Here is a 17,316-nt window from a genome sequence, read left to right on the forward strand (position 1 = left end):
GTAGATTGCGCTTTTAAAAATCTTTTTTACAGTGCAAATATTTGTAATCAAAAATAGTAATATAAAGTGAGCACTGTACACCTTGTATTCTGTGTTGTAACTGAAATCAATATATTTGAAAATGTAGAAAAACATCCACAAATATTTATAATAAATTTAAATTGGTATTCTATTATTGTTTAGCAATGCAATTAAAACTGTGATTAATTGAGACTATTTTTTTTAGTCTCACGATTATTTGCGATTATTTTTTTAATCATTTGATAGCCCTACTATAAACAGAAACATTCTGGAGTATATGTAAAGTGAAAATGTATTGGCAAGCTTGTATTATTAGTCATTTCATCATTTTGTCAACATATTAATGTATAAATAGATTAGGCTGCTTGTGATAGGGAGCTTGTTTTCTGATTTATCAAAGCATGACATGCACCAATAGCACTATCTAAATAGTTACAAATAATTTAATTCCAACAAAAGATCCATCCTAGTAGTGTTAAGGAAAATAAGAATCAGGTCCACTGAGACCAAGTTCTAGTTGCAGGATATACAGCAAGAAAACCTGATTGTGGGTGTCCACTGATCAAATTTACCATGTGCTCTGTTTGAAAGAACATGTAAGCCATATCTTTTTGCCATGGAGGTGCTCTGCAACTATTTTAGAGGCTTGAGACACTTACACCTCTTACATTTTGCCCCCTTCCGCACTTTACCACCACCCTTGGAGGTCCAACATGACAGCTTCCATCTTTCTGGCTAAGGAGAACTAGATAAGGTGATATTGGAGGCAGTCAAGGCTTCTTCTAGCTTGGTTACTGTTATCACTGTTGAATGTTCTGTTGCACTTTCTCCCATGCCCTTTCCCCCATTAGTCTAGGCCTGATTCCCTACCTTCAGTGCTCCCAACTCCTGTCAGTCTGGCAGAAGAGACAAAGACTGGGAACTAAATTCAATCTTCCAATTACAAGTGGGAAAAATATCCTTACTTTTGTTTTTTAAAATCAGCATAAATTGTTGCTATTAAAGGTCTTACATGCTCATAAACTACAGAATACTCTGCCCCATTGTACACTTTGCAGAATCCCGTGGGATTCCTTTTAGGATTTTTAGCACATCTATATAGCCACATAGATGTTGTGAGGAGTATTCTGCAGGTCTTATTTTTGATTTTCCACACATTCAACGTCATATGTACTAAGAAAATTTAAACAGTTGACAATTTAGAAAGGAGACCTTACAATTTATATTTTAGGAAAAATCTCTCTTGAAATATTATTCTCAATTCTCTGTTAGCACAATATTTCCTCAGCTAACATATGCAGCCTCCACGGCACTCACCTTCCCAATCTAGCCAGTAGTAAAATATGGTTACATGACTGAAGACATCATTTAAGTATGTCTTATCAGTGTAATCCATGCTCATGGGGCTATAATTTAATTATTATTTGCCTGAAGATGAATCAAAAATCAGAAATGTATTCTGAAATATACTTTCTCTTAATAGTAAAGAGCAATAACAATGTTTTGACACCAAGCTAACGTGTCATCTTACTGAAAAAGAACAGAGAAAAAATTCACAGAGATCTCTTGGGTGAAGTATTTCTGCTTATTGTAGTTCACAATATTTTTGCCTGAAGAGAAATATCTTTAATTATATGCTTAGAAATAAGGTATTTTACTTTTGCATGTAGTGGCATGCAGGACAAAGACTTAAATTAGCTGAGATGCCAACCTTGTATATTGTTTAATTTCTCTGAAAATTACAAAGATTTTATAAACGAGTGTAAGACAAAAATGAACAAGATATTCATTTTGTGCTTTCTAATAAAGTCAAAGCAGAGAGTCATTACAAACTTAAATTTTGTCAAATAATTTTTAACTCCTTTTTAAAGTAAGCTTACTTAAATCTGGCACTTATTTATATACTGTATTAGAAAACAAAAATCTAAAATTATATTGTATGACAATAGATTTTTAGCCAATAGAACATTAACCCTTTGGTTGATTTGGACCATATATTAAAAAGATAAATATACTGTTCCCACGCCATACAAACTCTGTAATTACCAAAGTCTTACATACCATAGGTCTGAAGATACAGTAACTCCTCGCTTAATTTTGTAGTTATATTCCTGAAAAATGCTACTTAAAGCGAAATGATGTTAAGCAAATCCAATTTCCCCATAAGAATTAATATAAATGGGGGGTTAGGTTGCAGGGAAATTTTTTTCGCCAGACAAGAGACTATATTTTATATATATACACACATATACACAATATAAGTTTTAAACAAACAATTTAATACTGTACACAGCAGTGATGATTGTGAAGCTTGGTTGAGGTGGTGAAGTCAGAGGGTGGAAGTGGGTGGGATATTTCCCAGGGAATGCCTTACTGCTAAATGATGAACTAGCACTCGGCTGAGCCCTCAAGCGTTAACACATTGTTGTTACTGTAGCCTCACACTCTACAAGGCAGCACAAATGGAGGGAGGGGAGACAGCATGGCAGAGAGAGACAGAGACACGCACCGTGTGTGTGAGAGAGAGACTCGCATTGCCCCTTTAAGGACGCTGACCCCATTCTAAGTACATTGCCTTTTTAAGTAGATCAGCAAGTTGAGACTCCAGCTGCTGCCAGCAAGCTCCCTCCATCCTGTGGAGATAAGGTTGAGGGGGACAGGAGCAGGGGAGGGGGACACCCTGACATTAGCACCCCTCTTTCTTCCCCTCTGCACAGCAAGCAGGAGGCTCCTGGGAGCAGCTCCAAGGCAGAGGGCAGGAGCAGCACATGGCAGTGGGGGGCCGGTGAGCTAAACTGCCTGGAAATTGATAGTCTGCTGGAACTTAGGGGAGCTAATGGGGGGCTGCCAGTCCACCCTGGTTCCAAGCCCCCACCAGCTAGCTCCAATGGGCTCCTCTTCCTGCAAGCAGTGGACAAAGCAGGCTGCTGCCAAACAATGTTACAAGGGAGCATTGCGCAATTTTAAATGAGCATTTTCTCTAATTGATCAGCAATGTAACAACAAAACAACGTTAACCGGGACGACTTTAAGTGAGGAGTTACTGTAGTCTATCACACGACTTTGGAAGAATTCTCTCGTCTGAAGTATGGAATCTCATTCTGGGGAGCTTCCAGAAAGATCCATAAGAGAGTCACCCAATATTAAATACAATATACTGGACCTCTACAAACCAAAATTAAATTTTCTACAATTTTTAATATGCTGCAAGTAACAACTGTAAACTGTTCTGACCAGTATAAGGTTAGGTGCATTATAATATATTTTGTAGCTAACATTCATTAAAAGTCTGAACAAAAGATAAAAACTGAATACAGTTAGTATGCCTAACCTTTTCATTTCACATTTAACATCATGTTATGAAGCACTTTATCTAAATATAGATAAACTGGTTTTGATCCAACTGCTGATGCATCATGTTGATTATGTATATTTTAGTCAATGAAACTTCATTTTTTTAAAACATTAACTAAAAAGTTAGACAAGAATATCTCTTCTTAAACCATAAAATATAGACAAAATATGCCAAATAAGTAAAAAAAAATGTTCAACATAAATCACTGCCTCAAGAAGTTACATATACTTTTGACCACCTCATCCTTTATTTAGATACACATACTATTACATAATTATTCATTGAATTACCTGTCTTATTGGTGATGTACTTAATTTATCTGACAAAAACTGATTAGTACTGATGAAGTTAGTATTTCTGAAGCATGCACATTTTATTTTTCTACATGTTACTTTTATAATAACCATCAATAATAAGATTGCATTCAGCTAATCAAAACCCACATGCAACTCATGCTGTACTAGTCTTAATACACATTCACAGCATGCACCAGCTTAGCTCCAGAGAAATATCATGTGTAATATGAAAAGACAGAAATAATCAAATTACTCAGACCCATTTATAGATACATCTTATGTAAGATGTAGCCTTCAGAGCTTGATACTATGAAGTTCTGAGTACACTCAATTGCCCCAGATTTCAATGGAAGCTGAGGGTGCTCAGGACCTCAGAGTTTGGGCTTTCAATGATAGAAATATAAAAGTGTTCATTATTCCAATTCCAGGTCCACATTCAATAGCATGCAAATAGATGTAATTCACCATTAGTACCACCCATTTCTTTTATTTAAAACAATTTAAAACCACCACTGTGCTGGTTTATTTTTCTAAATGTGAGTATAAAAATAGACTTTTTTTTTTACTAGAGTCAGAAAATTATTATAAATTTAGAAATGCTTAAAGGTAAGTTTTGTTAAACTATAAAAGGAAGGAAATATAGAAATATGAAGCATTAAGTCTTTCACGCTGACATAGGGCATGATCCAAAGCACACTAAGGTCAACAGAAAGGCTTCAATAGACTTCAAGTCAAGACTATAGAGCATACTTTTTGCCTTACTATCATCTTATTGAACAGGTATGTATTTAACATGTCTGTGCTGCCTTACCTGGGCATAATTGTATGAAAGACAAAGTGACAGAGTTAAAATGTAGGCATGATCAGAAACAGTACTATGTAAAAATGGCACTGCATGTGTTCAGTTCAGGGATAAAAAAGTTCTTACCATTTTTTATTCTTATTAATGCTGCACAGCTACAAAAGTCATGGGAAACAGAACTGTATATACAACTTCAAATCCTAGCCCCTTTTCTATAAATGCAGTCACAAACTCCATCCAGACTAATTATCATGCTAATCTGGCTCAAAAGAATGAATTCCTCCCCATATAACCATGAAGACTGAGGCTTGGGTTCTTCCCTGGCTTTTTTATGCTAGGCAACCGGGGGGACCTTTTTAAAGGAGTCTAAATCTGCTCTACTCTGAAAGGTCAAAGGACAGAGTTCATCAATCTGAAAATTCCTTCCACCCTCTGCCCCAAGAGTAATCAAGTGTAATAAAGTCTGTCCTCATCTTGGGCTCTCTACCATCAGCCCCTGTTCTCATCCTACTCTGAAGTAGTTTTGTTTTATTTTATGAACAAACAGTGCAAGAAAAAAATGGTTGAGACCTTCTCTTCCCCTATGCCCTATTAGGATAAGATGTTGGGAAACTGACCGAACCCTAGGAATATGGTTATTACTGAAGGCTCTACTGTTATGTCTCCCCTACCCCCTATTTTTATTACTAATTGTTGTTGGGGGACTTTATTTAAATAGGTTCACCACCCCACCCAGAGTAGGTCTACAACTCCTTAATACAGACCAGCTCTATTTCTCCTTTTTACCTATCCAGAGGCATCCATTTCTCCTCTGGATGGGCCAGCCTGTTACTCTATGCCTGTAGCAAGCATCTGCAGCCTTCTATGGCCCTGAAGACAGAGTATACTTTTGACTGAATAAGACCCTATACTAGTAAAATTCATTTACTTGATAAAGAGCCAATTGTTATAACAAATGATTCCATCTCACTGGTGAAAACTATATACACAGAAAATATTTAGAGTACATACACTGTTAGTAGAAGTATGATATCCATAGAGTTGAAGGCGCTGACATACAGCAAAAATGGTGAAGTGAAGTACCACATTTCAGAATGAAACCAAAAAGAAAGAGAAAGAAGACAACACAATAGGTTAGGATAGGCAAGTCTTTATCTTACATGTTACTAGAAACGTTGGTATTTTTTTTAAATGGCGGAAAGCAAATGGTTTTCTTTTTTTACATCTTGTTTTTAAGACTCTTAAAACAGAAAAAAGTACAGAGTTGAGTACATTGCAACCATGATAAATTTAAGTTACAAGAAATATGCTATTCTACCCCCCTATTTTGTCTCTGTAATATTCTCAAAAGTTTTCCTTCTAGGATGAAGTTTCTTTTGCTTAGACTTGGCCTAAACATGTCAATAAAATTAACTGAGCAATTAAAAATGTTTGCCAATGTGAAAAAAGTTGTGTCCCTTAGGGTGAACAAATATTCTTTTCTGTGCTTGGGTTATTCAAAAATGTGGTAGCTCCTAACATTCAAGTTTCTTGTGGTTTGGGGGCCAGCCTCTGGGAAGAGAGCACACAGACAGCCCCAGATAAATATGCTTTTATGTTATGCTTTTAAAATTCAAATAAATAAATAAAAGGATTTTGCTGTACACAAAACAGTTGTTGAGCTGAGGGCTAGAATCTATATCCCCAAGTACCCATAATGGTAGCCATAGGCATAAGAAGCAGATATATCCAAGTGGTACCTCCAATGTGGGGTTTTGGCCCAATCGATTTGCACAGTGCATGAATCCACCCATTTTCCAAAGCAGGATTGGTAGAGACCTACCACTGAGATTACAGGGACATAAGCCCCTGCTGCTGCCTCACCTATTGCAGCCAAACCACAACTTTTACACTACTCCTTGGCCTTTCACATACATAAAAGTAAACCCCAAGATTTGACCGATAGTCTTCAGTAAGAACAAGTTAATTTGAAATGAAGACATATGTTTCACAAATAGTTATCATCAATTGAAAAAATGTAGTGGTCATGCACAGTACTTAATTTTTGTGGCATTTTTAACTCACACAGAGGGAAGATTTTCAGACATACATATACATGTTTAACTAGTGATCTCTCTGGTGAACCATATTCAGTGATCTTTCAATAAACCTTGTTCACAAGAACAATGAAAATAAGGTGCTTCAATACAAAGATTTCAGTCTGAGTACAAAATCATAAATTAAAAGATAAGCAAACTAAGAAGCACATTTCTTCAAATGTGTCAACGGATTTGGGCTGAAATTAAGTATGAAAATAGTAAGTCCATATGAACATTTCTGAGAAAATTATGAGGGAGAGAGAAAAGAAGATCAGCATGAAGGGAGTCTTTCAACTTACATTTAAGATGGTAGTGAGGTAATTCACTCTCATTATGGTAGAAGACTACATTAGAAAGTCTACTAGACTTCTTAGATTCAGAGTAAATTATTGATTTAAAAAATAAAATAAAATGCTACTGTAATTGTATTTTAAAATAACAGCTATGTATATTTTTCCTCTTTGGGGATCTTACAACATTTATTTTTTCAGGAACTTTGTAGCTCGCTTTTAGGTCCAAAATGATCCTATTTATTCTTGGGGGAATTCTGCGCCACTGCACATGTGCAGAATTCATTCCCACGCAAAACTTTTTTTTCGCTTCAGAAAATATATTCTGCTGGAGAGGTGCTGCAGTTATGCCTTTCACCCAGCAGGGGCTGCTGTGGCACCAGAACAGAGAGCAGCCACTTCTGGGCAGGAACAGCCCCAGCTGTGGATAGGGAAGAGACGAGGCGGTGTTCCTCACAGCACCCTGCCTGTGAGGCTGGGTCAGGAGGCACAGGATATGGTGGGGGGACAGGCAGTGTAGGTCACATCGAGCTGCTGGGGTGTGTGTGTGTGGGATTCAGAAGGACTAGTGGGGAGCATACTGGGGTGGGAGCTGAATGGGAGTGAGGGTGCAGGGACACATGGGGACAAGGGGGGGGGGGAGATGGGATGGCTGAGTGGGGGTGGAGGCACACATGGGGACAGAGGCAGATGTGCCTGACTGAATGAGAGAGGCTAGGGGTCAACCAGGGTCTGCATGGGGGAGGCTCAATGACAATTCTCCTCCCCCCAAAACCCCAAATATATTTCTCTCACCCACAGCTGGGCTCTTTCCCAGCAATTAATATGCCTACTAAGGATTCTATTTGTCAAAAAACATTTCCTGAATCTTTTTTTTCCATATTGTTACAGACATACCTGCCCACATGTATTTTGAAATAAATTACTAACCTAATTGAAATTGGTGTGATTATATTGTGTTATTTTGACAAATAAAATATGCAGAATTTTGTAGAATTTTAAAATATTGTGCATAGATTGTTTTAATTTTTGGTGCAGAATTCCCCCAGGAGTACTTATTATTCTCCTCTCAATAAACAGGCTTAGAATCAAATTGATCCTTTACATTGTAAGGAGTTATGTGATTCGATATGGTACCTGGAGTTGCTCAGAAATCTCAAAAGTGATTAGTAACATTAAATAAATATTCTTCTTAATTAATAAATATAACCACACTTTTGAGCTACATAAAAAAATTCAAGAATCACAAACCTACAATTATTCTAATTTTACTTACCAACATTATACGTTTCTCTTCATCTCCTTTTCTTTCTCTCTTCTCATTTTTCTTTCTAAATATCTCTTGAAGCTGCAAAACAAGCCAATTTTATCTTCTGATTCAGAAACAGAGCTACTATGCACGTAACAAACAGTGCAGAATTGCCCCTGTGTGTCAATATGTCTACATACACATGCTGTAAAAAGTTTAGCTATTAAATATAGTTTTAACAGAATTATCATTTTATATGACCAGGGATAGATAAATGTTCCAAAACTGTACTACCTTATACTCAGACTCTCACCTTCTAATCTCCAGCTCTCCTGACCCCCTTCTCCTCCATATGAAAAGGCAAAAATAATTGTTTGTTTTTAAATAAAATACAATGTAAACAGCACCCTTAGGGAACACATATTTTAGAGCAAGGGCCTCAGGGTCCTCAGAGTTTTACATCATTCTCATCGTTTTAGTATTTGAAACTGGACGAGACAAATTCTGGAGAATACACTGTTGGGAATAATGCTACAAACCCAAAGTGATGGACCAGATGACCTAATGGATTTTTTCCTATCTACAATTTCTATAATTCTATGAAAAGTCACATCTGTGTCTCTTACTCATACCCATGAAATAATTACTTCTGGTAAACAGAGCATAACTCCTGGCTCATGACCAGGAGTTATCTGGTCATTCTATTGGGTCTATTCTATTGACAAGCTATCAGTGTTGCAATGCTACTGTGCCCCAAGACTAAGGAGCAGGAGTGAAGCTCTCAATCTCAACCAGCAGTGACCAAAGTAGCAGCACAAATCCCTTAATCTTTCGAACAACAGAAAAAGAATCACCTCTATACTATTCTCTGTTTTGACAGCCTGCAAAACAAGCATCTGAGATCAAAAATCAGATCTGGATCCCTTGTGTAATAGCACAATTAATCTTAAGGACAATGTTTCTATGGTCACAGGTTACAACAAATTAATTACATTAATTTCATCACCTGAATATGTAAATCAAGAAAATAGATCACTTATCATTAACTACTTAGCAGTGATAGTTCCAGAAGAGTGAAATAGTATGAATTTTCCATTTAAATCTGTATTACCTTACAACTTCCATCACAATATAGAGCCAAAAATCATAGTAAAAGAAGAATCAAATGTGTTTATAATCAAACCTCTTAAAAAGGATTAGCATAATACCCATGCATGGTTATCTAAATCTTTATAAAGTCCATTTATATATTATGTCAATCATATGTTAGATATTGTCAACTGCAAAACATAGATTAATGCAGTATTACGTTTCAGAACTTATAGGCTAAACAGCCAAAAAATGCAAAAGTGTTCCTATAGCAATGTTAATTAGTCCATGTTGCACATTTAAGATATGTAGTATTTTGGTTTACTATTTACACTGATGAAATATATATCGTCATTTACACAAAACTATATGTACAATTTAGACAAATTAATGTTGCTGTGAAAACCTTAATTTATTTATACTAAACCTACATGGGAAATAATTTTCCCATCCCATGAGAATTTGAGATTTCAAAACATTTTCTCATTCCAAATTCAGATGAAAAGTCAAAATTTCAGTTTTAGCAAACTGATAACCTGTCTTTATTATAACACAATGTAACAAGTAACTCATTTGGTTATATGATGGATGAAATACCACATAGTTGGCACTCATATACTATACACTGCATAATTAAAGTAATTATACAGTTAAACTGACTTGTATAAAGTGTAATAAACCTTACTATTAGTGTGATATCATGGTTTTCAGTACTTTTTAAACAGTTTATAGTATATCATATACAGGGCCCAATTATGCCCAAGATTTGCATTGTGTCTCTCAAAAGTTTGTAATATTTTATGCCCTATAGGTGCTGTTGATATGTCGGCTGTTATGTTTCCCCTGTACACAAAACACAATACACATTCTAAATCTAGATAATTTATTTTTTCAGATCAAGGAAAACACCAGAGCCAGATTTGTATATGCAGTCCAGATTCTACTCATCGCCTGAGTAACAGAAAAGAGCTACATCCTGACTGCAAGTGGCTAATTAAGAATTCCTCCACGGGAGGGAAAGACAGAGATCTCATCCGATACAATACTGATGGAGTGACTACTGAACTCTAACTTCTCCCCATCATCAACTTCTACTCAGGGACTATGTCAGAACATTGCTACACTTTGCCAATTCTCAGCAGGGCTATGCGTGCATAAGGTTCATAGCCAGTTTACATCAGTTAAGGCCTAAAGCTTACACCAAAGCTGGGGCTGGAGCCACTACGGCTTGAGAATCAGAGCGTTAAAACTGACTCCCTGATGGCCTGCTTGTCACAGGAGGGGAGGTGCAGATCTTGGCATTGAGAAGAATCTAGCCCATAAAGTCCCATAAAAAGGAAACAGAGACAAAGGCCAAAAGTGGGAGAACTCAGCACATTACACCATGTGTTAGCATTCTACTGTTCAAAGAAGACATATCAGAAGTCAATTTATTAAATACAATTTATTCCAAACTCTTGCTAGCATAAACAGCACTTCTGAGTCTTGGAAAATGATTCTTCAGCAGGGGAACTCTCTGTTTGCAAGAGACAACAGCAACTTAATTCCTTTATTTACAGTAGTACCTTGAAGATACGGACACCAGAGTTATAGACTGACCGGTCAACTGGACACCATGTGAAACCAGAAGTAACAAATCAGTCAGAAGTAGAGACAAAAAAAAAAAGGCAAATACTGTACTGTGCCTGTATTGCAGGGGTAGGCAACCTATGGCACGCGCGCCGAAGGCGGCACGCAAGCTGATTTTCAGTGGCACTCACACTGCCCGGGTCCTGGCCACCAGTCCGGGGGCTCTGCATAGAATCATAGACTTTAAGGTCAGAAGGGACCATTATGATCATCTAGTCTGACCTCCTGCACAACACAGGCCACAGAATCTCACCTGTATCAAACCTGTGTCTGAGCCATTGAAGTCCTCAAATCATGGTTTAAAGACTACAAGGTGCAGAGAATCTTCCAACAAGTGACCCGTGTCCCACGCTGCAGAGAAAGGCGCAAACCCCCCAGGGCCTCTGCCAATCTGCCCTGGAGGAAAATTCCTTCCCGACCCCAAATATGGCGATCAGCTAAACCGTGAGCATGTGGGCAAGACTCACCAACCAGACACCCAGGAAAGAATTCTCTGTAGTAACTCAGATCCCTCCCCACCTAACATCCCATCACAGGCCATTGGGCATAATTATTGCTAATATCAAAGATCAATTAATTGCCAAAATTAGGCTAGCCCATTATACCATCCCCTTTTAAAAAACCTTATTTACTTTACATACAACAATAGTTTAGTTATATATTATAGACTTATAGAAAGAGACCTTCTAAAAACGTTAAAATGTATGACTGGCACGCAAAACCTTCAATTAGAGTGAGTAAATGAAGACTCGGCACAGCACTTCTGAAAGGTTGCCGACCCCTGCTGTATTGCATCTTAAAGGTAGGAACATCTGGGCTGCCTGTCCCCACCCCCATGTGCAGGGCAGCCATTTACAGCAAGACGCTGGGGCTGCCAGCCCACGGCAGCTGGATCCAGCAGAGCAGGAGCAGGGCTGGGGTCTGCACTGCTTTCACCCCTACCCCGCCAGGAGGGAGATGTGCTATTTTTACCCACCCTCCCCCAGCTGGAAGGGGAACGGGCTGTTTTTACACCCCCCGCTACCGAGAGGGGGACACTCTTTTTTCTCTCTCTCTCTCTCTGTCTCACGCGCACACACACACACACACACACGAAGGACAAGCTTGCAAAGTCATGCCTGCGCTGAGTAAGGAGCTCAGCTGCTGCTGAAGCCTAGGCTGGAGAGTCAGCCACTGGATCTGCAGCCCAAACTGCGCTTTGTTCAGAGTTACGAACACTTCAGTTACGGACAACCTCCATTCCCGAGGTGTCCCTAACTCTGAGGCTCTATTGTAGTATAACAGTGAGGGCACAACAAAAATCAATATTTTACATATCCCTGCCAATGTGCTTCACAGATGACAGATTGTTTCAGCCCATATATCCATTCACACTTTGATTTAGCAGAGACTAGCACAAATTATCCCAGTTATTATGGTGGAGGTTTTGCCTGCTAGAAATTATATGGAGCCAATGAAGGCCCTCATCCTGTAATACACTATGCACAGGCACTCCACATGGGAACAGTGATAAACCCAGGGTAGAATCAGGGACTAAGCCTAGCCATCTCATGTGAGCCATTTAGTCGTAAAGTAAAAAAGCATTTCAGAGAAAACATATTAAAACAATAAAAAAAACCCTACGTGCATGCTATTAAGCTTAACAGTGATCACCCCTGGTTGGCATCAGTCCTTCCAACCCTTCCCCAAGGATTGGGGCCCTTCTCTTGGACAGAAGGCCCTGTCTGTTTTCCGGAACATAATGAAGCCCCTGAGTCAGCTTAAACTCAGGTTAATTACCTAAAGTCCTTCCTTTGTCTTTGGCTTCTGGAGAATCCAGTGGAACTAGCAGGGATGGCGAGTTATATGGGCCCGTGGTGCCCATGCTCCAGCAAATTCAGGGCCCGGGGCCCCAGCTCCACCAATGTATGGGACCGGGTCTCTCCTCAGGCCCCACCTGCCCCCTCCCCCGAGGGTATCCCGGCCCCCGCGTGCTGTCCCCACGCTTCTCCCCCCAGGTCCCATAGCATCCCTGCCTCAAGCGGGTGGCTGCCCCCTGCAGCTCTGCGCTGCACTCCGCAATGCCAGCTCCTGGCATCAACTGCCGCCGCAAGGTCCCAGTGACCCGCAGCCACTAGTGCCAGGGCCGGTCTGACCCAGGCTGACCCTGCCCTTACGCCTCAGACGGACAGACCCTTCGCTTTTCCAGCGGGATCGTCCACCAACACAGGGGGCCCCCGTGCCCGCAGTCACCGCTCCTGCCCCACGCTGGGCAAGGGGCAGCCCCATCCCCCACCCCCAGCGAGGCTACAGTGAGGGGCAGCAGCAGGAGAGGAGGCGCACATGTGATGGCAGCCCCCCCTGCACCCACCACAGGGGAGGCGAGGGGGATTCCTGGACCTGAGAGGGGCTCTAAGAGAACGTGCAGTGACAGTGGTGTGAGGTGAGTGTGCTGCCGGGAGTGGAGAGGGGGCTCCTGCCCCAGAGCTCACTGCTGCCGGTGGGGAGAGGGATGAGGGGAATGCTCCTCTCTGGTCTCAGCCGGGGGCAGCCTGCCTGCACCCCAAACTCATCCCCGGCCCCACCCCACCCCAGAGCCCGCACCCCCAACCAGAGCCCTCACCCCCTGCACCCCAACCCTCTGCCCCAGCCCTGAGCCCCCTCCTGCACCAGGAACCTCTCATCCCCGGCCCCACCCTGCAGCCCTCACCCCAGCACCCCTGTTGGGGGGTGGGACTTGGACCTGTTCTTGGGACCACCAATAATTATACAAACCTGCCGCTCCTGTGAACTAGTATAGCTGAGCCTCCCCAGGACGTGGTCCCTCTCTGGATGTGTTATATCCTGAGTGAGTACCCAATCACACTCCACTGTTCTTAGTTCCTGGAGGGCTGTGGTTACTTTCCCCCATGGAGTTACAAACAATCCCTGGCCCACAATGATACATAAACTTAATACAGTAAGAGCTCCCAATGATATTGCAGGAAATTGTCATATCTGTCACAACACCTAATCCAAAAGCTCTAGGTGCCCTGCCATTATTTAAAAATACAAATTATTCAGACCCCAGTCAGCCTTGCCACCTAGATCATCCAGGTGTAATAAAATCACTAAGGGCTCAATTCAGCAAATCACTTCAGCATGTGCTTCACTGTAAGTCTTCACCTGAAATCAATATGCTTTTTGATGAAATCGGACCTTAATGATATGGTGGGGCTAAGCAGCACAGCAATATCTCAATTCCACCTCAGAGCCTCTCCAAATGGTTCCCAAAATAGATTGGCCTTGCAGCATGTCATGAAAGTCAACAGATTCAGGTTATTTTGGACCAAGTGGGGAAATAAACGACAAAGTCAAGGGGCCACCTGGAGAACATCCTGCCACAAGCTCCCTCCTTGTTATACCAAAGTGTGTCTAGCTCAAGTAACTGCTGATCACAGCTGTGGCAATATTAGCCCAAAAGGAATTTTATTTGATAAATTTATTATCAACAACAAAAGGAGTAGAAGGGAAATGGCAATTCAACTTCAAAGCACTATTGGTGGTCCCCAGAACAGGTCCAAGTCCCACACCCCATGCAGTACATCTATGCGCCATTATAAATAGTTGACATTTACAGTTACTTACCATTTTATGCAATCTCTCATTGTCATAAAGAATTTAAACATAAAAGTAGAATGATAGCAAGATTATGTCAAAATACTCAGAAACTGATCAAAGGGCAATATCTAATATACATACCACTAAGAACTCCTTTTTGTCGACCATCTCATTGCCATCAGTATCAAACATGTTGAAAGCTATTTTAAAACCTGCATGAGGCTCTGCCAGAAAAAGAATATGACTGTCAATTATTTGCAAAAATAAATGATAAAAGTTTAACCTTTATGAATATGAACTGAATATTTTAGACCAGATCCTCCACTAGTGTAAATCAGTATAGTTGTGCATATATAAACAGTGTATAACTGACTTACAGCAGCTAGAGATCTCACCTTATACATTTGTTTCACTTTCAACATTTCAGAAACTGAATGCACACCTCAAAGTTCATAGATTAAAAAAAAGGGGGGGGGTAAAACATCTTGGAGCAGTGGCTGGTTTGGTATTGAGGAGGGAGAAGCAATCACGCATGGCTATTCCCTGTTGTCATCTCCTGAGGGTAGGGCCAATGTTCCTCCCAGAGTCATTGTGGAAACTGAGGAAAAACCCATTGTGTGTGTGGTGGGGAGGGTGGCGCTGGGGAGGGGAGGTTATGTGCTTACAGTATTAGGAGATTTAAAATATATATATATATATATATTTACAATACTGCTTAATTGAAGTGAGGATCAGCTGTGGCACTGAAGTCCAAATAGTGATTCTGAAAAGATATATATCTGATTCCACATTTCTGATCTGAAAATTATGTTGATTGGAATGTCAGATAAATAGAGACTATCATGTTGCTGGCACAATGCACCTTAATTCAAAGCCAGCTTTACTCAGCAAAAACACACACAGCCAATCCATTTGTACAACTTTTGCTTGGAAAAGCATGACCCATCAAAATTAGTTAATAAGCCCCCCCAAACTTATAAGGTTTTTGCAATGATGAAATATCATCCAAATTTTAACTTACAATCTTGTTACCTTCAATTTTATAAAAACTGGCTTCTACTATCCAGGAACAAGAACTTGCTAAGGACAATAAGAGAAACAACAGACTGACCAAGGTGAAATCCTGAACAGCATTAGGTGAGAAGTGACAGTCTTAAAGACAACCTTATCTTAGTGGAAGAGAGTAAACAGGCTCTCTTTTAAAATACCCTACAAATCACTCATTGTTGTCTTTAAAAGCTTTGGAAACAGCCAGAAGAAATGACATCTTAAGAGAATACAGATAAAGACTAGTAAAGACTAAACAAGAGAATTCAAAAGCCAGGCTATATTAGAAGCCTATGTAATAAACCTTTTAAAAATCTAGCAATATCAAAGTAAGCAAACAATTTAGTATCTTGTGAATTATGGCAAAAAAACAAACGGGGCAGCAAATGAAATTTAAGATATCACTCACAGAACAGATTTAACAAGGAAATATATTTAGAGGACACAAGGAAAAGGGAAATAGGGACAAGGCAAGTAACAGAATCTCAAGACCAGGAATAACCAAGAGCTGTAAGGTTTCAGAGTAGCAGCCGTGTTAGTCTGTATCCGCAAAAAGAAGAACAGGAGTACTTGTGGCACCTTAGAGACTAACAAATTTATTAGAGCATAAGCTTTCGTGGACTACAGCCCACTTCTTCGGATGCATATAGAATGGAACATATATTGAGGAGATATATAGATTGGCCTCTCAGAGTTGGCAAGACAACTCCCACCTGTTCACGCTCCCCGCACGCGTGTATACACATCTCCTCAACACATGCTCCACTCCACATGCACCCGAAGAAGCGGGCTGCAGTCCACGAAAGCCCACGCTCCAATAAACCTGCTAGTCTCTAAGGTGCCACAAGTACTGGGGGAAAAATCAGTTTGGGTCAGTTGAAATATTTCATTTTGATAATTCTGAAACATTTAATTTTGATTTAAAAAAACAGCAAATACTATAAATTAATTTATATTTCAAAACAAAAAGTTATTTTGAATCAAAACATTGACTTTTTTTTTTTTTAATGTCCAGATGGGATGTTTTGACAAATTTTGTCTTATTCAAAAGTTTTCAACACAGGAATTTGTCAAAAAACTTACCCTTTCCCATGCATACTTTGTGTTTTGCTGAATCGGCATTTTTGAGAGAACAATTCCGGACCAGTTTTTATGACAAGTCCATTGTGGCATCCTAATGGCAATTAATACGGTAAGGTACAAGGGTCTGGGACTTTGCCAGATTTCGTACTTGTAAAGCACCATGCACACCCACAGTGCTGTTTAAATAATAATGAATAACAATGCCAGTAGTAATAATAAGAACGGGAGTACTTGTGGCACCTTAGAGACTAGCAGGTTTATTGGAGCGTGGGCTTTCGTGGACTGCAGCCCGCTTCTTCGGGTGCATGTGGAGTGGAGCATGTGTTGAGGAGATGTGTATACACACGTGCGGGGAGCGTGAACAGGTTGGAGTTGTCTTGCCAACTCTGAGAGGCCAATCTATATATCTCCTCAATATATGTTCCATTCTATATGCATCCGAAGAAGTGGGCTGTAGTCCACGAAAGCTTATGCTCTAATAAATTTGTTAGTCTCTAAGATGCCACAAGTACTCCTGTTCTTTTTTCAAGAGCTGTAAAGTCTTCTTCTGTTTAGCACTGTATTACTTATGTTAAGCAAATAAAAGCTGATACACATGCACTCTCCCCCATCCCACTGAGCTCGATTATATTTCAAAAGCCTAGCAATTAAATATAAGGGGACAGATTCACCCTATGTGTAACTCCATTGACTTTTATAAGAATTAATGTCTCACCTGAGGACAGAAAGTATCAAATGACTTGGAAATAATAATAAGAGGCTAATAGAACATTTTGGTATACCAAAGTACCAGTAATT

At 39.9% G+C, this 17,316-nt stretch overlaps 1 protein-coding gene across 9 annotated transcripts in view; it reads right to left on the reverse strand.

Moving 5' to 3' along the window:
* MICU3 (mitochondrial calcium uptake family member 3) overlaps positions 1-17,316 on the reverse strand; it is a 120,628-nt gene that overhangs the window by 43,120 nt on the left and 60,192 nt on the right. For 5 of the 9 annotated variants that reach the window (XM_042841924.2, XM_024105388.3, XM_065598025.1 and 2 more), the window contains exons 6-8: positions 14,530-14,612; positions 8,119-8,190; positions 5,486-5,524 (exon numbers count right to left, since the gene is read on the reverse strand). In XM_042841924.2, the coding sequence (XP_042697858.2) occupies positions 5,486-5,524; positions 8,119-8,190; positions 14,530-14,612 (194 nt within the window). The remainder of the gene's footprint in view (positions 1-5,485; positions 5,525-8,118; positions 8,191-14,529; positions 14,613-17,316) is intronic. The other 4 variants (XM_042841925.2, XM_065598023.1, XM_065598026.1 and 1 more) reach the window with 1 other exon arrangement.

Source organism: Chrysemys picta, chromosome 5 (genome assembly GCF_011386835.1).
Source record: "Chrysemys picta bellii isolate R12L10 chromosome 5, ASM1138683v2, whole genome shotgun sequence".
NCBI classification, from domain to species: Eukaryota; Metazoa; Chordata; order Testudines; family Emydidae; genus Chrysemys; species Chrysemys picta.